General features: G+C 44.9%; 1 protein-coding gene across 3 annotated transcripts in view; it reads right to left on the bottom strand.

The window, feature by feature from the left end:
• Window positions 1-5,084: 5,084 nt before the first annotated feature.
• The window catches only part of NFIA (nuclear factor I A), a 394,118-nt gene continuing 375,239 nt past the window's right edge, over window positions 5,085-23,963 (bottom strand). For all 3 annotated transcript variants that reach the window (XM_062191435.1, XM_062191437.1, XM_062191436.1), the window contains one exon: window positions 5,085-12,529. In XM_062191435.1, coding sequence (XP_062047419.1) covers window positions 12,512-12,529 — 18 coding nt within the window. In that variant the 3' untranslated portion in view covers window positions 5,085-12,511. The remainder of the gene's footprint in view (window positions 12,530-23,963) is intronic.

The raw sequence follows: 23,963 nt of genomic DNA, 5'->3' as shown, positions 1-23,963 counted from the left end.
AACCTTCCACGTGGGTGGCAGGGGCCCAAGGACTTGGGCCACATTCCACTGCTTTCCCAGGAGCATTAACAGGGAGCTGGGTCAGAAGTGGAGCAGCTGGGACTTGAATCAGTGCTCATATAGGATGTTGGGATTGAAGGTGGCAGCATAACCTGCTGTGCCACAATACTAGCCCCGGCACGAGTGGCTTTCCAAGAGGAAGGGAGCCCGAGCTAGCACATTTGCTCTGTGTCACCACGTGATGCCCTCTGCCATGTTATGGTACAGCAGGAAGGCCGTCACCAGGTGCTGGCACCATGCCTCGGGGCTTCCCAGCCCCCAAAATCATGACCTGGCAAGCAGCTGTGTAAATTACCCAGTCTTGAGCATTTTGTTGTAGCAGGAGAGAACAGACTAATACATTCTCCGTTGCCTTCCCTCTCCCTCGGGCACAGTTGGTCACCAGGTCCCCTGACACTTGACGTCGTCTTGGTTCTTACAAGACCGTGGTGCAATTGCCAGTATTTGGTTTGCATGTCTACTTCCTCTGCTAGACTCTGCACTCCTCTGGGATGACCTTGGATTCAGAACTTCTCCGAGTTCTGGCCCATGGGAGCTAGTCAGTAATGTTTGTTGAGTTTGTTTTAAATGACCTTACATTAGGAATTTTGGTAGTTTCATGGAACAGGGTGGCTTAGGCCAGTGTTCAGAATCCAAGACAGTGGAAGTTGAGGTAGTCAGTAGCAGGAAGTGACCTTAGGGTTCTCAGGAACCCAGCCCCATTGCCACAGTGGAGCCTGACCCAAGAATTCCTTCTCTCTTGCCCTGCAACTCACTTCTGGTTCCCAAGAGTACACACCCTCTTTTTAATTTAAATTTATTTTTATGGATACTTATGTTTTTTAAGGCATAAGAGAAAGAGACAGAATCTTTCATCTGTTGGTTCACTTTCCAAATGCTGCAACAGCTTGAGTTACGCCAGGCCAAAGCCAGGTGCCTTCAATTGCAGATGGGGTCTCCTACAGGCAGAGTAGGGCCCCAGGCACCAGGGTCTTCATCTGCTGCCTTTCCAGGCGCATTATTAGGAAGCTGGATTGGAAGTGAGCAGCCAGGACTTGACTGAGCACCCTGATATGGGATGCTGGCATCGCAAGTAGTGGCTTAACCTGCTGTGCCACATTTGCCATGCACTATCTTTATTGCCATTTTACAGATGGGGAAATTGAGGCTCCTCATACTGCAGAACTAATGAAATGAGAAACTGAGATTAAAATCCAAGTGTGGCCCCATACGCTGGACTCATTTTCTTTTCTAAGAATTTATTTATTTATTTGAGAGATAGAGTTACAGAGAGAGGGAGAGATAGAGAGGTCTTCCATCCACTGGTTCCCTAAATAGACACAGCCGCTGGAGCTGGGTCAATCCAAAGCCAGGAGCCAGGAGCGTTCTCCAGGTCTCCTGCACAGGCACAGGGGCCTAAGCACTTGGGCCATCCTCCATTGCTTTCCCAGGCCAAAACAGGGAGCTGGTTTGGAAGAGAAGCAGCTAGGATTCAAACCGGTACCCATATGGGAGGTGGGTGCTGCAGGTGGAAGCTTAGCCTACTATGCCACAGTGCTAGGGCCTCTGGACTCATTTTCTAGCGCTACTTCTTCCTATTTTGTAGAGGCAGGATTAGCGGAAAGGTTTCACAACTCACCCTAAAAGAAGCTTGAGCCGGCGCCGTGGCTCACTAGGCTAATCCTCCGCCTTGCGGCGCCAGCACACCGGGTTCTAGTCCCGGTCAGGGCACCGATCCTGTCCCGGTTGCCCCTCTTCCAGGCCAGCTCTCTGCTGTGGCTAGGGAGTGCAGTGGAGGATGGCCCAAGTCCTTGGGTCCTGCACCCCATGGGAGACCAGGAGAAGCACCTGGCTCCTGCCATCGGAACAGCGCGGTGCGCCGGCCGCAGCGCGCTACCGCGGCGGCCATTGGAGGGTGAACCAACGGCAAAAGGAAGACCTTTCTCTCTGTCTCTCTCTCTCACTGTCCACTCTGCCTGTCAAAAAAAAAAAAAAAAAAAGTTTGAAAAAGACCAGAAAAAAAAAAGCTGATGTTGTCAGTATATAGAAAGCAAGCCTTCTCTCCACATTTCAGAATCAGTTACAGTATTCGCGTAGTAATGTTTTAGGCTACTGCTTATACTTTGCAAATTTTAACTTATCAAATGTCTGTAACAGCATTATTAGGAAGTTAAATGTGGTCATAATCATTGCTATCCAACCAGTGGAGAAACTGAGGCTATTACCAACACCACGGAGCAAATGAAATGCAAAGTCAGGAGTCAACCCTATCAGTCTGGCGCCTAGGCCCATGGTCTTGTTCTTTATATGCACCTCTCCCCTGTCAACAAAATCATCTTTTAATACCAGTTTCTGTGAACTTTTGAATGTCAGTAAAGGGGTAGTGTTGGCTGATTTTATTTATTTGAGAGGGAGAATGGAAAGAGAGAGCAAGAGGAGGGATAGAGAGAGAGAGACAGACAGACAGACAGAGCGAGCTAGCATTCTCCCATTTACTGGTTTAACCCCTAAATGCCTTGGAGCCGGGAACTTAATGCAAGTCTTCCATGTGGATGGCAGGGACCCATCCCTGCAGGAGCCATCACCTGCTATCTCCAAGTGTACACATTAGCAAGACACTGGAATAGAGAATGGACTTGGACGTGAACCCAGGTACTTCAACCTGGGATATGGACATCCCAAGTGGCATCTCAACCACTGCACCAACTGCCCACCCCTGCTGATTGATTTCAATTCAAATTTCATAATAGTCCAAATAATAAATATCAAAACAAGGCAGTGACATGTTTGGTATAAGGTAGTCTGAGGTGTGTAGTGTGAAATTGCTCTGTTCGAGTCAGAAACATGTTTGAGGACCCACCATATCTTTTTGAAAGCTGAAATAATGAGAGAAAACAGTAAGTTGAGTGGGATAATATGCCCACAGCATTTTATTGTGTATTGAGCTCAATAAATAATAGTAATTAATATCCTTATTAATCAAGAGAGCTCAGTACACAGTAGTTTTTAATATCCTTAATGCTCTTTTGCTATTATCTTCCCTTCCGTTCCATCATGGGCCCCAGAGCCCGGGTATAGCGTATTCTTTCTCCCATTGCTCCAGTAGCTTCCTTGTGGGCTCTGTGCTTTCAGCCCATTCTCCACGCTGCACAGCTTTCCCTCCTCTTCTCAAAGTGTCTGTATTAGTGTCCTCTGCCTTCCCTGATGGAGGATCCTTCCTGGTCCTGTTGAACCCAGACAAGACCAAGTGACTTGCTCTGGCCAGTATAATGCAGGGGAGGTAGCCTCTGTCAGCCCTCATGGAGTGGTTCAACACTGGTGTGTGTGCTTTGCCCACACATCCTGAAACAGAGCCAATGGCAGCTTTTCCCACCAGGGGCCCCAGAACGAGGAGATCCTGCGCAGAGGCCCCAGCCAACTTTCAGCAATCTGGAAACTGAGGCGTAAGCCTATATTGCTGTGAGCCGTTGAGATTTCGGACTTGTGTGTGACAGTATCTGCCTAGCCCAAGCTGACGGATGCATGTTTTATAAAGTTCCTAGGAGCTAGGACAAAAGCTCCTCATGGACCTGCAAAGCCCTTCAATGTCTTGACCTAAATATCATGCTTGATCTTGAACTGTATTTCCACTACCTTATCTCCTTTTCATCCAAACAGGCCTGCTTTCAGTGCCTCATAGGTGCTGAGTTCCTTTTGACGATAGGCCTGTGTACATGCAGTTCCTCTGCCCAGAACAATCTTCCTTCCCCTTGCTGCCTGGTTGTCCTCATTAGGCTTTCTCTGCAATGCAATCCTTTATAGCACTCATCACAACTATGTGCTTACCTTTTGCTGCTCATCTGAGTAACAGCCATTTCAATAATGTTTATTTTGCCCTGTGGATTATATACTTCCTTAGAGCACTCAGTCTCTACTTACTTACTATCCCTAGTCTCTGGCATAGTTGGTTGGTGGCACTGAGTAAGCACTCGATTAATTAATGGCGTTCAGTATATGGCAGTGATCGTAGCACGGAGGTTGGAGCCAGACACTTTAGTTTCAAATCCACTCTGGCAATTATCTGTTGCATGATGTTGGGTAAATTATGTAATCTCTCAATTCCCTCACCTGTAATAGGATATAAGATAGTACCTACCTTACCAGGTGGTAGCAAAGTTTAAATGTTGCTTGTTTATGTATGGTCTCTGGTCTCCAAGCTCACTTGTCCGTACGAGGCTTCATGCGGCTGGGGCATTTTTCTCATTACCATTTCCAGACTCCTCTGCCAGATGGCTACCAAGAGAGGCAGCCGATGATAGAACTGGCAGGAGCTGAGGAGACTGAGCGAGGAGGAAGGGACTTCTTTCCAGTTTTGGTTCCTGTCCATGATGCCACAGCAGCAGAGGACGGCTGCACTGGCAGCTCTGCCCGATCCCCCAGCACCAGCCTTGGCTTCTCAGAAGAGCCAGGGCTTCATCCCTTTCCAGGGTCCTAGCGCCAGCCAGCTCCCCTCAGGATCTGAGTAGCAGCCACACGATATCTTCTCCTTGAGGTGACCAGCCTCAGAAAAGATTCAAATGCCAGCTGTTTGGTGTCCCTCCTAGAGGACCCAGCTTCCGGGAACCTCACCTTTCCCTTTGGTTTCTCCATCTCCAGAGGTGATGGCTGCCTGCCTTAGGAGTTAACATCTGGCTCCCCTGTTGGAAAAACGCAGGGGCTCTGCTCTCAATTCCTGGCTGGGCCTTAAGTGCTACAACAACCAAGTATAAAGCACTTAGGACAGCTCAGGCACACAGTCATGTGAGTGTTCAGTCCTCTGTCTGTCTAGGCAGTTGAATGAAACACCACTGCCCCTTAGACCAAATCAAAGGATGCAGTGTGCCTGACATCCATGAAGGCCAACACACACACACACACACTGCCTCTCTCTCTCTCTCTTCCTATCATCCCTCCCTCTCTCTCTGGTACAAACGGCCATCTTCTGGGAGAACCCCCTATCCACACCCAGAACTGTCACTCAACCACCCCAGGCTTGATGTAAAGCGAATGACCACACGGCTCTCCCATAGCATTAGCAATTTTTTTATTTTTCCTTTTTTGTTGCATAGGAAATGCAGTACTTGCTTCCAGTAATTGTATTGTAATGTGAGAAGGTGGTAGCACTAATGGTTGAATACAAGAGTTAAACTAATCCACACCAGCTCAAAAAACCTGTGGAGATTTAGTTGAATAAGAATGGACGCCCACAGTGATTCTCAACCAATTACAAATTTTCACAGAACACAGTAAAACTAAAAGGGTAACTATGAGAGTCAGTACAAGTATACTAGAGGCACAGGGGGCCCGGCTCATAAAAATAGATTTCCGACTCAGTTATTAACACGGGGGTGTGAGTTTGCACAACAGATGCTTCCAACCACAGAAGTTTTCAGTCCCTCCCCCAACAATTCGAAATGACAAATGGAGGTGTTCTGAATGGACAGATGTCCACGTGTGGTGGGAAAAGGTCCCCAGTTAGCACTGTCCTGGGGAGAGGTTGGGGCTAAGGATGGGGCAGGGGGTCATGGATTTGCCTTTGAGAATCTCCCAAAGGACCTCATAGGACCTGAGATAGCTCTTGGTCCACCTGGTTGGGATCTCAGCCATGAGGCTACCAAACTCCCTCGCAGGGCAGAGGCCATGGTCTGAGACTAGGGAGCGAGAATCAGGCTGGCCGCTCGCTCCCACCTCCCTCCCAGTGTGGCCAGTGGCCTCATGACCCTCCATCAAGCTGCTAGAAAGGAGAAGAAAAAGAGGTGAATTTACAGACTACCCCAAGAAAAAATTTTAAAAATAAGAGTCCTAATAGAGTGAAAGGGGAAAAAAAATGATTTTGTTATTTTGAGAAGTTGAGCATAAAAACTGCAGGAAAAAAAATGGCCCAACTGTCTGGATACTACTTGTCCTTTACACCACTGGAGACAGAGGAAGGTTCACATTCTAGGGCCCGGTGGGCGTGGGCCGCCACAAAGGTGCTCTGGGCAGGTTAGAGGTAGCGCTTCCTCTGTATACTCCTGTGGTCCAGACGCATTTTTGGAAGGTTTGGATTTTGAATCAACTCACGCAAGTCCACAGCAGGGCAGCCGCCATGGCCACAAGGGCCGAGTTGCACACGCTGCCTCCCAGTTCTCAGGCCCCCTGGGGTGGTCCCTGGGGCTCTGTGAGCAGTTTCTTGTACCTGCTCCCCTGTACCCTGTGCCCCTAATTTGGTTAATGTGACCCTTTTTGGGGAAAAAAAGGCAGACAGGTGCTAGGTTGGGTGGGGTGGAGAGGGGAGGACGGGATGCAACTTCTTTAATTTGGGAAGCAAGTAGTTGTCAAATTTTGATTTAAAAAAAAAAAGTATATTTAAAAAAAAATTCCCGTGTTAATAGCAAACTTCGTTTTCTTATGAATCGGGCCCAAAGTTTGTACAGAGTTTTATTTTTGAAGAAAATAATGTAACTGTGCATGAAACTAAATAGCCACATGATTTCTTAAAGATTTTTTTTTCAATTTTTTTTCTTTTAACATGAGGAGGTCTGGTGTGAAGACGGAGCAAGCATGGGTACCTGGCTGAACACTGTCCATTAAGAAAACGCTTCCGCATCCGCATAGCTCCCGTTGGGGGTCCAGGAAAATGTCTCTCACTTGAAAATGTTCTCAAAGTGTCTTCGTAGCAGAGTGCTTGAAATCCAAATGATACTTTTGAGACAAAAAAAATCTCACCAGGTACTGATTTCTGAAATCAAACACCCATGCTTGTCCCCTAGGAAAAAAGAAAACAGAAAACAAAAACAAAACACAAGTAATACTGAATTTAAGTCCATGTATACCTCCAAAATACTGAAAACAGCCGAAATCAAGAAAAGACAGAATTTGCGTTCTCAGTGAAATACCTTAAACCTAGCTGACAAGAACCTAGTCAGAAAAAAAAAAAGAAAACTAACATAACTTTGAGTAATATTCATACAGTCACTAAGCATTATGGAATAGCATGCATTAATATTGTACGGTTATTTTACATCACCTATACCAGAAGGTCCTGACTGACAGACAGCGAAGGCTACCGGTGTAGAAAATTCTTACGTCCGAAGAGCAATATAATACAGATATCACAGGCACTACATTTTAATATATCAGGTATTATGCTGGTTTTCTTATAATTCTTTCTGTCCTAAAGCTGGCATTATAACAATGACCAAAAAGGCAAGGATTGAAGTAAACGGAAAGTAGATACCAAAGTTGATATAGTTTTTTTTTCTTCAGATAGATTAGTGCATAGTTCTCATGCAGATAAACACTGCTATGCATTTACACTGTTGGAAAGCAGAGTGAATTGAGCCCAAGTTGTCACATTTGTGTAAATCATTTTGTCAGCCTGTAATAGCACCATGTAATGGATTTGCATTAAACATTAAATTGATTTCAGAATGGGTGACACAGTATTCACTACAGCTAAGTGCTATGGAATAGCTTCAATGTTACCTGCTATATATCAAAGCAATTTTCATCCCACTGCTTTTTTATTGGAAAAAATAAAAGGGAAACATACACAACGCTAATTAGACCAATGCACAGCCTTGGACATGGAGAAGGCAGAGCGGGTTTACTGTCAAACAGTAAATACATGCATTGACTTCAAGACAGAATTGGCCTTGGAAGCCTACTGGAATGAAAGCTGTGCCAGTGGGCAGGGCAGCTTTCTGAGGCTGTCTCGTGCCAGGTCTTGGAGGGCGGGAGGTGCCGCGGAAGCTCTCCTTACATTACCATGCTGTTTGCGTTGTGGATTTGTTCTATGGAGGCCTGCTACCCAAACACAGGAGAGAAAGGAAGAGAACAGGAGCAAACAAGAAGCAGAGAGACAAAGACAGACAGGAGAGAAAGGGAGGGGGAGAGAGAGAGAGAGAGAGAGAGAGAGAGAGAGAGACTGACTGACTACCACCACTGTGGACAAAGAGATATTTCCAGAGACGCAATGCCAAGTACATTAAGTGACATTCTTAAAACCACCCTCCCCCCAACCAAAACCAAAAACAACAAACAAACAAAAATCACAGGGGAAAAAATGTTTTCCTTAATCCCAGTTTCATAAATGCTTTATGACACTGTAACTACCGAATTCAAAGCACATGGGGATAAGGGTTTGAAAAAGTGAAAGACAAACTTTCTGGAGATGGATTTCGCATATTCCTGTGGGCGGACTGAAAACGGTGACTCTGGAAAGTTTGGGTTCCTTTCCACTTTGTTGGAAAATGAAGAGTACACGCTTCGAGAAGTGTAGCCTCACCCGCCTGCCCAGAGCCCGGCCCCGATGGTGGGGCGAGGGCAGGGTGCGCGGACCACAAAGAACTGTCTGCCAGGGCGCCAAGCAGCAGAAAGGCCAAGAGGTGGCGGCAGGAGGCTCCAGGATGGAGAGAGGATGGGAAAAGGAGCGCTTTAGTGGCACCCAGAAGGGCCAGGAGAAAAGGTGTAGGGGACAGAGTAAGACTTAGTGTTTGTGCCTCTGACTTGAGTTCCCACAGAAAACACACAGCGTCGTTAGAGGGGCTCACGTTGGCCAATCCTGCGAATGCCATCAGATGGCAGAGCAAAAATCCAAATGTGTCTCGGAACCAAGGGCTGGGCCTTCCGATGCTGATAGCTCTCGGTCTGTCTGTCTACACCCCCCCGGGGAGCAACGTCTTCCTCAAACATCTTCACTGGGCTTTTACTCTGAAAAGCCAGACACTCGTCCTGTTGCTGTTTCTTTTCCTGTTTGATCACAACTGAACTACAGTTTCCTGCTGCTTTCTGGACAATGAAACATGAACAAAAATTGGAACTTAGTGTATTTAATACTTAACCCCTGTTCGTGATCACTCTAGACTGCCTCCCTAATGTTTTAAAGCCTTTAAAACATTTTTTTTTCCTGCAAATCTGTTCAAAGTTGCCTAATTTTAGCTTCATCAAACTTAATGACAAAATACCTTCAAAAATACAGCATACCTGTAACGTCCATTGCCAATGGTTTTTCAGTAGACCTATACTCCTGCATAGGAATATGCCATACCATTGAGAAAAAAAAAAATTCCTGTATTTAAATACTTACAAAAAAAAAAAAAAGGAAACAGGGAAGTTTTAAACTTAAATCCAGTTCCCGAAAGGGGTTAGGGAAAGGAAGAAAAGCAATTCTATGAATGCTGCCTTTATAATGAACAATCAGAAATTTCACTAGGCTAATTTGACAGAAATTTTTCCTCATTTAAACAACATTACAAAAGTCCTGCATTATAAAATAGGGTAGAATAAATCAGTGTAATCAATAAAACTATACAGCAATACAAATTACATATCTTCTGAGTGGGCAGCTTATTCTCTCTCTTTGCAGTCATGACTACAACATGCTCGCTAAAAACAACTAAAACTGCCCAAACTATTGCTTAGTTTGTTTTGTTTAAAAAAGGGTGCAATTTTATTGTATATACAACCAATTTACTGGTAATACCTTGGCTTATTGCAAGGTTCTGACAAAATGTTTGTCTAGGCTTTTTTTCCCTTCACTGTGAAGCACTGAAAGCTGCTATTTTTTTTCTTTCTTTCTTTTTCTTTTTTTTTTTTTTTTTTAGTGCACATATGTCATAATAAAGTAATGCCCAGCTAAGTGCTATAGGGGAAGGCAAAGTATGCTGGCTGGCTATAGGAAGTGACACCGTACACTGACAATCACACCATACGACAGCGCCAACGACTATTCAACCACTTATCAGACACATATGAAAATCCAAAATGTTTTATTTTATTTTTTTTTCCTTAAATAGAGATAACCAGTAAACAATTTTCAGAACTTGGAAGTTTAAAAACGTGCATATAAAAATGGGCATTATATACTTTTTATTGAATGTGGATTGACTGCAGTCTGCTAAGAAAAATGGGGTGTGGGAGCTGAAGAAAAAGGAAGTTGTCTTTTTTTTTTTTAAGGCTTGCTTGTGAAAGGAACAGTTGTAAAAACAAAATTGCTTGAAGCAGGGTCAGCTTAGTGCTTCACAGTTTGACTGCTTCTCTAAGAGGAGCCCTTCCTGCGCACGTGCATTCAAAAATCACAAAAAAGTACAAAGACAAACACCTAAAACACACTGCGTCAAGTGCAGCACCGACTTTGGTCAAATAAAAAAAATAAAAGAAAAATTAATAATTGCTAAGCTTTTCTACATGATATAAGCAGGTATTGCATATTTTCATATATCTGGGGGAAAATAAAGGAAGACTCCAAATAAATTGTAAAATGCAGCAACATCCAAAATACTGATATTCTAAGCATCTACAGATCTCAGAATAGCACTGCCACTGACCACACAGGACAATAAAGACTACTCCTATCTGCGGAACAGCTAACTTTCTAGTGAGTTCTAGATGTTGAAACTGACGATGGCTGACAGAAAAGTCACATTTACAAAAAGTGTCTCCAAATGCTTGACCAGGGAAAAACCCCCTTTCAAATAGAGGAGCATGTGCAACAATTCCACAAATAATCGCTATCCAGGGCAAGGCACATTGATATGGAATTTTTGTTTTCGTGCAAATTAAGGAAAAAAAACAAAACAAAACAACATTGTTTCAGGGGGGAAAGATGAAGAGCAAAGTGTCTTCCCCAGAATTTCAGTTACTTGATTGTATAGGACAGTAGTAGAGCCCTTCTGAAGGGCTGAAAAACATAGTTTAAAGGCAAGTGCCTAGAGGAGGGATTACAATATTGTGTCTTAATGCACTCTACTTTATCCTACATTAACTATATAAAAATTAGTTACTAACACTAGAACATGCAGAGACTTTCTCTGATCAGCGGGGCGTGCCAACCAGAACGTATATATATGTATAGTATAGGAAACCTTCTTGAAGTTGCATGGGAAGCAAAGGGGTGCTTCGCTGTCTGGTAGAAAAATCACTTGCACTTTTTTTTTGTGTTTTTGTTTCTGTTTTTTCATTTTTTGTTTTTTTACATAAGATACAGGACATTTGGGGGTGCAAACATTTTTTGTTTGTTTTTCCCTAACAAGTACCCTTGATCTGAATGGGCATCAATGTTTGTGTCAGTATTGGCTTCATTATTATTATTTTATTATTATTATTATTGTTTTTTTTCCTTAGCCCAGTTCAGGGACGCAAAGGTCTTTAAAACTTCTGGACAATCTCTGGTACAATGAGGTGTCTGATAACAGATAAATCCTATGTTGCCGGATACATGTAAAAATGTTCAGAATTGGCATAATTCATTATAGTGACTTCTAGCTTATAAAATTAACAGATACCATGATTTCACTTTAGTTATGTGCTTTGATAACAGAAAATAATTAATTAGCATTTAATGTAGTTAACATATTGTGGTAAAAGCACCATTAGATTTGTTTTTTTGTTTTTTTTTTTTTAATTTTCCTTCAGGTTTTAAAGGGATACAAGTTTAACAATAAAAAACATAAAAAGCAAAAATAGCTCCCCTTTTTCTTGCAAGGCTGTTTTTTACCCCAATAATTTAGAGTCCTGGGGTGGAAGGACTTGAAAAACAAAAATAGAATTTTCAACAATCTCTATCTTACAAAGATATTTAGCTATCCAATGAAATTGCACTTTACTCAATTCAAAATTCGATTGTTTTGATTGATTCCTGTCAGTTTCTGTCAAAACAGACCATCTTCCCCATTTCCATGTGAATTTTTGTGTCATTGTTGAAATTGTTGAAAAATGTTTAGTTTTTTTTTTTCTTTTTTTTTTTTAATGTAAGTGCAGCATTTCAAAACTTTTAAAAAACTGAAGAGTAGTAGTAGTAGTAGTTTGCCGTTTTCGGAATTGCTCTGCAACGTGAGTGGATTCGTTGTCCTTGTGGGCCATGTTACATACTGAACTGCTGACTGCTGAACCAAACCAAACTAAAAGAAAAGATATAAAAGGAACATAACTGCATTTTCTTTTTCCATTATGTTACAGAAAAACATTGCCCTTTGACTGTCCCGTAAGTTATATATTGCAGATCTCAGCTACTACGAAAGATTTAGTTCTCTGTGTGCCTCCCGAATGCTTGGGGAGGCCCACACCTGTGTGGGTAACTTCATGAAATACTGTGAAACAGCCAGGCTCTGTAAGGAAAGTATGTTACAACAGGAAGTCAGTGAGCAACAGTCGTCCTCCCCTCGCCACGTCACCTAATGCTCACGCTACCACGGAAACACTTCAAATGTTACACAGCCCAACCATTTCCAGCACCATATGAGAAATTACAACAGTCCCTAAAGTATTTTAAAAACAAAATCCCAAAAGGTTATGGCCTTTGCTGTTTGACCATAATGCTCGCTGTTTCCATGTACAAGTTGATTTGAATCGGGTTTCCTCCCCTTCCACTGACAGTGAAGTTGTAACCGCGCTGGGTTGAGGTTGCGTCCATGTTACAGAGTTGAGAAGGGGTCAGGTGGTCTGTCTGGTGGATGATGGGATGCTGCAACTTTTATCCCAGGTACCAGGACTAGAAGATAAAAAGAAAAGCATCATTAGGAGCACAGTTGGTAACATGGCATTTGCTGGAAGGTGCCTTTCGAACCCGGAAATCCAGATCTAGGTTAGGGAAGAGGGACTGCTTTGTTGGGAAGAGCCAAGGAATGACAAATGAGAGTGAATCCTGAGATGCTGAAACCCATCTTATTGCTGTGAAATGAAAATTCATTGTTTTCACTGGGGGATGCTTGCATTCTGAGCATGTCTAACAAAACGAGGTATTTCTGGCCACTCGCAATATAAATTCAGGTTTTGTAGTCTGGTGGGGAGCTGTTGCAGGAGGACAAGACAGTCAACCATCCTGCTTATAATTCAATCCTCAGCACCTAGCCCCATGCCTGGAATACAGAACGCTCCTAGCAAAGAAGAGCTGAATGGACAGAGAGTGGGTAAAGGGAGAGGTTTCCTGTGGGGCTGGCTGGCTCTTCTGATGATCTGCACGTTGCCATCCTAACTGAGGTGCAGGCACTGCAGACATGACTGTGACAATCCTTTAGCAGAGCGCCAACTCACCCCTCAACAACAAGTGGAGATAAAGTAGGGAGAGTACGGTACAGGTAAAATGGGTGGCATTTTTCTTGTTTTTCATTTCTGTAAATGATGGTCCACTCAGCTCAATATTTCTAAAGTGATATTTTAATTCTTTTTCCAAAATTTGAGAGGCAGAAAGAGAGACAGAGAGAGAGAGAGAGAGAGAGAGAGTGAGTGAGTGAGTTCCATCTACTGGTTCACTCCTCAAATGCCTACAATGATTAGGGAAATCAAAGCCAGGAGCCAAGAACTCCATCCAGGTCTCCCATATAGGCGGCAGGAGGCAAACTACTTGAGGCATCACCTGCTGCCTCCCAGGGTCTTTATCAGCAGGAAGTTAGAGTCAGGAGCCAGAGCCAGGTATAGACCCAGGGAGTCTGATGTGAGAAGTGGATATCCTAACCTAGGGACTCATCACTAGGCCAAACGCCTATGACATACAACAATCAAGCAGCATCGAGATTTTACCCTATTAACTACCACAATGTCTGAGGGAAAAAATAAAGCCACTGTTCTGTCCAGCCAACATTTAGTTCGAGCTTTCCATGTGCCTGTGGGATTGTCATTACCAGTTAGCTTTCCTTTCACAAATCTACAGGTGCTTTTCTTTTAGTAACAGTCTGGTGATTATGTCACTTTATCTGCTGGTATTTTTTCCCTTGTCCATCCAAGGTGACCAATTATGAGCAAATAGCGGAGTTGGTTTTCAAGTGAAATAAAAATGTATATGGCTTCTGCCACCTTTTCTCTAGTGATACCATGACCAATTCACTACATTTATCCTTAGTCACAGAAAAACCATCAACTACTGGCAAAAGTCAATGCTTCTGAGTTCTTTGGAGTTGACAGAATCAGAAAGGGTTAGACTGGGGTGGATTCAGCCAGGTAAAGGCTCACCCTTGCCCATGAGATTCTGTTAGGTGAGGTAAGGACTCGTTAGATCCCAGGGATAAACGGCTCAACAGTGGCTATGTGGAGCTGGGTGTAAGATTTCCTGGTCACACAAGCTACCTTTGATTTCCAGAGGAGTTTAAAAAAACCGAAGCCTAAACTGAGAAGCGACTCATCCTGTATACCTTTCGACGTTATTCTTTGCCCACATGCTTTGAGGAACACAATAAAGCCCGTTGTGTCCTGAAAGGAAATCATCCTGGCAAATACACACGGCCTCAATCTGCCCGGACAAAAGAACCAAGAGGGGGAAAGGAAGGAGAGGGAGGCCGAAGCCAACGGGTGTCTGGAGGAGGCCTCTCCTGACAGCTGACTCTGATCCGTGTTACAGCCGCGTTCTCTCTTCAACAAAACAGTGTCACACTTTGGGTGCGGCTGGTAACGCTTACGATTTCTGTTTTCACACTCTCTAAGTCAGTTGTGAAATTCCAGACTTCTGCAATGTGACAGTCCTGTGGATCTTGCAGCGAAGGCGCGGGACCTGGTGAGTCAGTAGGGGGAGCAGTTTTCCATCCCACAGTTGCTGGACGAGAGACCTCGGGGCACCACAAAAATCTGCAGTGCCTCTGCACTTCTCTTAAAAAGCAAAGCAGGGGAAAAAAAAAAGTTTCTTCACACATCTTACTATTCAGTATGTGCCTTGCCGACAAGGTTACCCCAGAGCAGCTCTGTAATCCTTCACTGAAATAGGCTTTATTGATTGCTCTGGTCTATTGTTCTCTTTTCAAGTCCCCCAAGTTCAAGTTCATCCTGGTGTTACATCATGTCTGGTTGCTAAGAGCAACCAGACAGACCCAGACGTGACTATCATTAGCAAGAAACCCTCCGCTCTCCTCCCACCAACCTTCCAGTGGTTCTGACGTAGCAGGCCCACTGCAAACACATTGAAGTATTTATTCTGCCTAATTTATGACCTACACAGCAAGCGAGACCCCCACTCCAAAAACCAACACTGTTGTATATTTAATTAATCTGTCTTTCTCTGGCACTTGGGAAAGTTAGACAAAGGACTAATTATTGTGTTTCACTCTCCACACTTTTCTTTTGGGGGGTGAATATTTGCATGGGAAAGAAAACGACAGGGCCCAGTATCAGCTCCCCCTCCTCTTTTTCTTTTTGCCCTATTGACATTTCATGAAATACTTTAGCTGCTTAAGGGAATTAGAAAAAAAAATGCGATGTGAATGTTACTCCTTCTGAGTTGGTATTCAGTAACACAAATCAACTCATGACATGTTTAAATTTAAATGCTAACCACACACTCTCAGAGTTACTTTAAAGGTTAGTTTTTAATCAATAGAAGTTGCTGACTCTGGGTTTTTGAGCTGCGCACTGCAACTCTTGGGCTTTTGTCTAACGTTAAAGCTTTCGAACTTTTTTTTTTCCTTGAGATGATTTTAGCAATGATTTGTAGACACAGACGCCTATTATGCTCGGACCAGCAACACAGCAATAGAGGAGCCAGGCTGCCCTGTGGTGGGGTGTCAATATGACTCCTGAAGGCAGGGGTTGGGGGTCTTTAATAACCCGTGAAAAAACCTTAATTAACCCTTTCAGGCCCAAACCAAAACCTATTCTTAAACTTTTTCACTCCTGTAATTTGACCATTAGTCCTTATTTCAACATCGCACTAATCTTCATGACAATTAACCCAGCTACTTGACCAAGGGTTTCCAGATTGGGAAGCCAGTTAGGGGAATCACATGGGGAATTTCTTTCTTTTTTGAATGAGATCTCCTTGATCAGACCATTTTTTTTTTTTTTTGCAGAGGAGGCACCTAAATAGTTCCAATGGTAATAATGATAATAGTAATAATAATAAAATTCATCTACTTCACCGAATTTTCTCACCATCAGTTGGCAGTTGGAGGTGCACATTAATCTTGTTGCGATGGGTATGATAATCACGTGTGTGTATGCCACTCACTTTCTCTAAACTTCCACATACTGCTCAGAACATCAGTGCACGAGGTGACACTGGGAGAAGCCCATTTTCCTTGTGATATTTTCTTACAACTTTTATTATTCAAGCAGTACCCGTGTGGGAACATCAAAGAACGATTCGGAGTATTTTCTTCTTGGGCCACACAGGAAAAGCACAAAAGAGATCTGAAACCGTGAGGTTGTTGGAGTTGAATGGCACCTCACTTGGGAAATGCTGCCACGTTACACAAAATCTGTTTACAGGGAGTCAAAAAGTCATCTTCAGACGTTCACTGACATATAGGTTAAATCAAACTCAATGTATCCGGAAAAACCACAGAGGAATCCCTGTCCCTTATCTGCAGGGAGTCACAATATTCCAATACAATATAGGCTGATGTTATCTTGATACATTTACATTAAGGAAGTAAACACAGCACTTTATTTTTTCCCCCCTTCGGGAACATTCCACGATGGTTGTTGTGGAGGTTCATAAGTCCATACTCCCACAAAGGCTCTGGCGGTGTAAAATCTGTCGGTGAGGTTCACAGTGTATACACTTTGGGATGTGCTGGGGAGAGGAGTGGGAGAGAGGGGAGGGGGTAATTGTCCTCTTTTGGTTTTCAAGGTGAAACATCAAAAGAAATCTGCAGTTCAGGACAAGAGCTCAGCTTTCCTTTTCTCCAAATGAAGAAGTAATCGCATCAGGTTGGAAAGTGCTGACTAAGGATTTAATAAAGTGCCTGCAGATGTGGCGTCTCTAAGGTATTCAACTCATGTAATGCTAAACAGCTCCACACTGAATGTGCTTATAAAATTTCAGTTAACCATTGCAAGGAGCACCTATCCCCCCCCCCCCCCCCCCAGTTCTCTAAGGAATTTTATCACACTTCTCACCCCTTAATTTACAGCTCCATGAAAGTTTGAATCCCACTCTGCCTGCATCCTGGAACACTCAGAGTCCTCAGGTTTTCTGAACCATAAACAGCAACTATCCAACTGCATCTTAAAACAGGAAGCCTGAAGTGGTGGCAGGTACGTGTGTGGTGCCAATCTACTCTGTTCCCCATGCCTCATGGGGTGGGGGTGGGGGGTGGGGAGGAGGCCAATCAGAAAACAGAGGCCAAGATTTGGTTTTGAGGCTACTGAAGACACGGTTGCTGGTGCCACCAGACTCAACTCCTGGGTTGCCCACAAGCACTCTAACACGTAGGACCACTTCCTAAAACGCCTTGTGCGTTCTCCTTGCGGCAACACAGCGACGATGCGCATTTTAGAACACGAAGAAGACATGTGTCTCTGATCCTGACATTTCACTTTAACCAGAACAGGGAGCGGGTGCTGAGGAGGGCGGGACAGACTGTGACGCAGCAGAATCTGTTTTTCAAGTTAAAAAGTTAAACAAAAGGCCTCAAGGGCAAAGTTTAACACTGCGGAAGGAGGTTGTTAATGTGGAATCCAGAACTGGGTGTGACACTTGGCTTTCTTCTCCACACAAGGTGGGTTATTTAAGGACATTCACACACACAGACCGGAAACTTGAAAATACTGGGGGGGAGGGGGATGCTGCCCCACCCCCCGCCCCGCCCCAACTTCCCCTCGCTGCCAATGCCGTGGGAGTAGCAATCGCTGCTCTGTCTTCCCTTCTGAGGAGACACTACCTCTGCTGGGTCACACCAATCCAGTTTGTCATTTTTGGCTTCCGGCTCTTGTTTGGATGCACTCAAGGCCACTATTTAGCCCAAATGAATTGTCTTTGGCAAATCAGCCCCAATCCTGGTTAGACCCATTCCCTCTTCCAATGTGATGGAAGTTAAGACAGGGCCTCACGGTGTTCTCCTAGTTTCTCACATTCGTGTTAACCACGTGGGGGCATTTGCTCACTCATCCAACACATCCTAAGGCCTACTCTGCGCTTGGCACTATGGACTTGAGGCTCTGGGGATGCAATGGATAAAATGAGTCTCTGCCCGGAAGAGCTCCAACGCCTAGTGGGAAGAAGGCGCTGGACGTCAGACTGTGGCACCAGAGGCTTTGCCCTGCATGCAGTGGGATCTTTTCACATGTGTGTCAGCCAGGGAGGCTGCGTGTTCAGTGACCAGGACCACGTCCCACTTTCCCCTGAGCTGTGGGACTCGGAGTGAGCCCGACCCTGTCCCCTGGACCTCAGAAGGTGGTCCTGAGAATGACTCCACGTTGGAATGCAGAATGCGAGAGGAAAGCAATGGTTGACACTGGTTTCTCGGGTAAACGGTGACGTGCTGCACACAGGTGTGTGTTAGTGGTATTTCCAGCTCCAGGCTTTGATCTCTGCAGTCATTTTTTCTTGTCTGTTTTATTTTGTTAATTAAAGAAAACCTGTTTTCAATAAGTCGAAACCAAGACTTGTTTATTGTACAGGAAACTATTAAGGCATTAATGGGCCCTGATCGGCCCCGCTCACCTTTGTGGCCTTATCTTTTCACCATGTGCACTCAGCACTTGTGTTTGGTGAACTTCTTCCAGATTTCCCAGAGCCAAACGCTTTGTCCCCCTGAGTCTTGGCACAGGCTTGGCTAATACTTGCTAGTCCTTGTGGTCTAAGAATAGATGTCCCTTCTTGCGAGGGGCCCCATCTCAGGGCCTGAACCCCCGGGGTTCACATCTGTCACAGCTCCTAAATAGTAATTAACCTGTTTTCTTCCCTAGAAAATGAAGTTTCTTCTCCGGTGTGGCATCCCTAATGTCTTGCCTGTGGGCTGGCAGGGTAGGTGCTCCATAAAAGCTGTTTTGAGGAAGGAGGCTGCAGGGAGAGAGGGAGGAAGGAAGGACAGATGGACAAGTCGTACCCAGGTTCCCAAAGCCTGGTGCCAGTGACCTTGAGGATAAAACAAAGCATCTGAATGGACGTTCTGTCGCACCGCTCTGCTACACCCATGCTGAGCACACGTGCCGTGTCTCCCCAGAGGACAGGCACTGCCCCCAGAGAGACCCAAGTCTCCACAAGCCGCCGCAGGCAGTTCCGCCCGAGGAGCTGCAGCCAACTGCAGCAGTAGCATGTGCGTTAGCTTTGTAACATGGCCTGCTGCCTGCTTACTACAAGCACAGCGGAGTTGTCCAAACCACCGCTCCCTGGAGAAGGACTACGCTGCTCCCAGCCAAGACCTCAAGACGGGAAAACACTAATCTTTTTTACCCAATAAGCCAGTCAGGACCTCCAAACCTGGAGAGTACACACACAATCCAATTATTCGGACTTGTCCCAAAGTCTGAATCCCTTACCGGCACTCCAGCTTGCCCAAGTGTCTCTCTTACCACCGAGTGAATTTTTCTTTTGGCTTTCAAAAATATTTTCATCAAATAATCTTTTATCTCTTGGAACCAAAGACTTCTGCGTTAAAAACTGCACTCTGGCTCAGGCAGATCTGCTCTGAAGACTGACTGGAGGGCTGCTTGTGTGGCAGCTGACAGCTAAGACTCTGGCGTGGGAATTAACAGAATCTTCATACCAGATCATTGGAGGCAAATCACTTAGTGCCTTGACTCTCAGTTTTCAACTCCATAAAATGGAGAGAACAATTTTTTCAGTTTTGTGAGAATTAAATGAGATAATACCTGCCCAGGGGCAAGTGTCAAAACCCAGAAAGCTGAGGTAGATGGGTTCTTGAACTACAGAATGTTCCAGAGGCCTGACCGTCCACATGGGACCTAAAGAAGACTAGTTTCCTGGAAGAGCACTCACTCCAAGTCCGCTTTCTCTTATTTAATGATATAATTTCTTAGTTAAAAGTAGCAGCTGTGTCAGTTCCATTTCCCCAGTCGCAAGAGAAAGTTCTTGAGAAAAATAAAAATCTGTCTTTAATTGCGGTATTAAAATCAGAGCGGCGAAACCAACAGCACAAAAGGAATTGGCTCAAGTTTATGAAAGGCATTTGGGCCCTTGCCTTGGAAGGCTAAACCATGAGCCTCTGAGGCAGGGGTTGGGGAGGAAGGGGGGGGGGGCGGCGGCGGGGTAGGGGGGAGTCGTCAGGCAACCAAGTGGGACAGAAACAATCCTATTTTGGTTTTTGTTAGCGAATGGCATACTACATAGATCAGAGACTTCTTATAAAATACAAACCCCCACTGTACACAAAGCACAGGAAAATGTGAGGAAAAAAGGGAAAAACTAAAAGCAGCTTAGGGTGTGTTAACGCTGCTATTCTGTCAGCTTAAAGAGTATTTTATGCTTGATCAACAGCTCTTTTTTATTGTGCTTTTCTTTCATTCATTCAGGACATCAAAGCCGGGCCCCACCAGCATACCTGCCCTTTTGGAGCCGCTTAGGAGGGGCTTCTAATGAAGCCTGGCTCTGGGAGCCGGAGACCCCCGTGGACACGGCAGTTCAAAGGGAATATTTCAACAATGATTACATTTTGTAAATCTTTTTATGAAAGAGACAGCTTATTTCCTGCTTTTTCATGAAAAATAGATTCTATCCATTAAAGTGAGCCCGCGCCACGGAAGCTGCTTGAGATCTGAGGTGCAGCGTGGAGATGAAGGGACGAGGACCCAACCCGGCGGAATCGTCCAGAGTTCCTATCTGCTGGGGCTTCTGGGTGGAGCCCAGACAGCGCCCTGGATGGGTTCCGAGGGCTGGGTTTCCCACTGGGGCCCTGTGCTTATTATCTGGTCTCTTTTAAATCTGGTGACTCCACAAAGTCCAACAATTATCAGGAGGCATCAGGCCACCCCTTCTATTGCACAAGAGCAAGATGAAAGATTTTCCTCCAAAATTCATTCATTCCTAGTTCCTGAAGCCGGGCAAACTCTCCTCCAGATAAGAAGATAGCCATTAAAGAGTTGGCTCTGGGCTGAAGACACAATACTGGCTCTATTAGTAGTGGCTCATGTCGCCCTCCAGGCAAAAATACAGAGGCGGCCTTGCCCTTTGTAATTGCTGATTTTCACATTAAAATAATCTTTTTCCTGGCTTTTTTTTTTTTTTTTTTTTTTTTTTTGCAAAGGGGAGCGTTGAGAAGAGTGGGGGGTGAGGAGGGGAGAGAGGCAGAGGCAGGGACTATGCTTTCCTGGGGAGCTATGAAATGAAAAAATCTATGTTTCCTACACATTGGATTCCAGTTTTAATTAAATGCCTGTTGTCTAACAAGTGCAGACACTCACACTTGGGGTTGGCCCAATGGTGGCCCAGGGAGGGAACCTTTCTTGTTTAAAGAGAGAGGCGTGGGAGTGGACACTGCGCTCAGTAGAGCGTGGCCGCATTATAATAACCGTTCCCCTGTGAGCTTACTCAAGCCTGCGCTTCCCAAACATGACTCAGGACTGCAAGCAGGTCTGTCACACAGATCACACGGTTTGCACTGCACAGGTACAGACAACCCAGCAAGCGAGAAAATGATATTCAACTGAAAAGCCCAGCTATTTCAAATTTTCTCCCAGAGACATCCTGCGATAGGAGGCCAGAAGGTCAGGCCCTTTGCTGGAAACTGATTTCCCAAACTAACCTTTTCAGCCCTGGGCGGGCTGCTCAGACTCTGTACCACACCTGCCACCCCTGCGGGTACCTCACACAGGTCCTGGGCACTGATCTTGGCTTCTTTCCGCTTTCATCCTCCACTGCCCACTGCCCCGTCTCCCTCCCCCTCACACCAGCCTCTCCCTCCCTCCTGCCTTCGGCCAAGGCTGACCCCTCCTCTCTCTAAGGCTGTCGGAATACAGGGCCCTCCTACTCCATTCACAGGATTAAGAAGGACAAGATGACGGCCCTGAGCTGCCAACTGCAGCCACCTGGCCAAGCAGCTGGAACCAAAGGCTCCTGTGGGGAGCCAGAGAAGAGGTGGCACAGAGCAGAACTTTGGGCAGAATGGGGAGTGGGCTGTGGCATCCTGGTTGGCAGACTCACGGGAGAGCACAGGGTGGACAGCCAGCACAGAGAACACAGTAAGGTGCGGCAGGGTCCTGAGCTGGTCAGGGGCCCTGGTCCAAGCCCAGCTCCGTCACTGGCTGGGCTTTGGGACCCAGGTACCTTCTGAGGCCGCTCCAATTATACACACCAAGTCCTGTTCCAATCCCTTTCTTTTCCCTCTAGGAACACCTGCTTTTACATTTGACTGGTTCCAGGAATCCTTTTTTTCTTGTTCATGGTGCAGATGTGCTATTGGCAGCAGTGAGACTGTTCATATCCCTCATGGAAGTAAGCGTGAACCTGACCGTGGAAAAAGTCAGATCATGGAGTTAGAGACCTATGTCCTAACCTGTGGGACATTGGTGGCTCCCCCTAAGCTTTTCTGTAAGTCAGGCCTCTGTCCACCAATTATCACAGCTTTGGGGACAAGAATAACAAACTCAAAGTCACAAAACGACTTTGAGATACTGGCATTAAACAAAAGCAGCATCATTAAGGGAGTCACTGATGTGAGCTACATAGGGAGCCTAGGGTTGGGGAGGGCGGTCAGGGTTTTATCTGAGCCAAAAACCCTGGATGAAGACAGAATGGTTTGCCCCAAGCACATCCAAGCTCTGTGTGACATCCCCACAGCCCAAACTGGGGCCCAGTGAATGATGCCCTCCCCCGCCTTCCCAGAATGTGGCAGGATTTAGGGTTTTATGGCCACAAAACTTGTCTTTGTTGAGACGTGACTTGCAAAACAAACCCACATGGACGAGTTTGCAGTTTCAAATGCCAATATATATTTTTAATGCTGAAACAGCAAATGCTTTTTATGTTCAGATTTATTTCCTTCTAAACTTGTAGATTAAGTTTACAACTAAGCAATATTCAGTACTACAAACAATTAGGGCAACAGGAAGCTTCTGATGGGAATGGGGTGGAGACTTTGTAAGGGGAGACCCCGTAGCACTGCCAGTCTCGGTGCAGAGCCTTATCTATGATGTGCACATGTGTGTAACACATGTGACTGGCAGAGCTACTGGCTTCCGTGTTGGGGATCTAATGCCTTCCAGAGAGGTAATAGCATTCTAACACAGAAACTTTTCCACTTATTTTTACCTTTTCTAGTAGTGACTTTGGAGGTGGAGGGGATCTCATAAGCAAAGATTGTCGAAGACACATTTAAGTATGTGTTTTATAAAATGAAACATGCAGACAAAAAAGTCACTCTCACTTTCTCTTCTGATAAACTCCATTAGGTAGTTTTCTACCAGCACCGAGATTTGGAAGGGACTCAGAAGACACACATGCATCATGCTACTCTGCAACAATCACATGTCTCCAGTATCCCTTTCTATCATTTAATAAAATCAAGTACAGGTTGCATAACTGTTGCATGCTCATTGGTTCTTTAAGATCCTTGTCTCTTGTTAAGTCACAAAAACAGTTAGGAGCTCCCATTGTTTATTTTCCAAGAATGACGGTAAGTTCAAATGCTAGAGCTTCACTCATTCTGAGTCTACACTCACAAGAGTCTCGCAGGCATGCCAACTTGTGCTATTCTGCAAGACGGTTCAATTAAAAAATACTTTAAGATATTTCTTGCTTTTAAAGAAACGAATTGTCTGAGCTAAAATATGACTTCCTGTTTTACTGCAGTAGCCTTTCTGTATTGTTCTCCAGGAACACATTTACGAGTTCAAGTTCAGGTTTAAATGAAATAACACGCTCCTCAGGAGTGTATAACTGAGCCTCATTTACATGCTCTCCCTCTGAACTCTGCCGGCCTCAGCATGCTAGTTTCCAGGGCTTGGGGAAGGAATGCTTTATGGCTGGAATCTGTACTGATTCTCAGGCATTTCCCACTCACAAGCTGGGCAGCACCGAGCTTCACCGAGGAGGAGGAAAAGTTTCTACAGTGGAGGCAAGGAAGGACAGAAAGAAGGGCAGGGCAGGGACCAAAGGAATAGTCAGCCTTCTTTACTTTCCCCATAGGGCATCTGGGTTAACAATTAAGGGTGAAAAGGTGACTAATGGAGTCTAGATGTATGAGGATATTTTAGATTCTAGAAAGCCAGGACTTCAGATTTCTCTGTTTTCATTTCCAACTTTTTTGGAAAAAAAAAAACAA

The sequence above is a fragment of the Lepus europaeus genome, chromosome 5, assembly GCF_033115175.1.
Source record: "Lepus europaeus isolate LE1 chromosome 5, mLepTim1.pri, whole genome shotgun sequence".
Lineage (NCBI taxonomy): Eukaryota > Metazoa > Chordata > Mammalia > Lagomorpha > Leporidae > Lepus > Lepus europaeus.
This window is presented reverse-complemented; position numbering and strand designations above follow the sequence as displayed.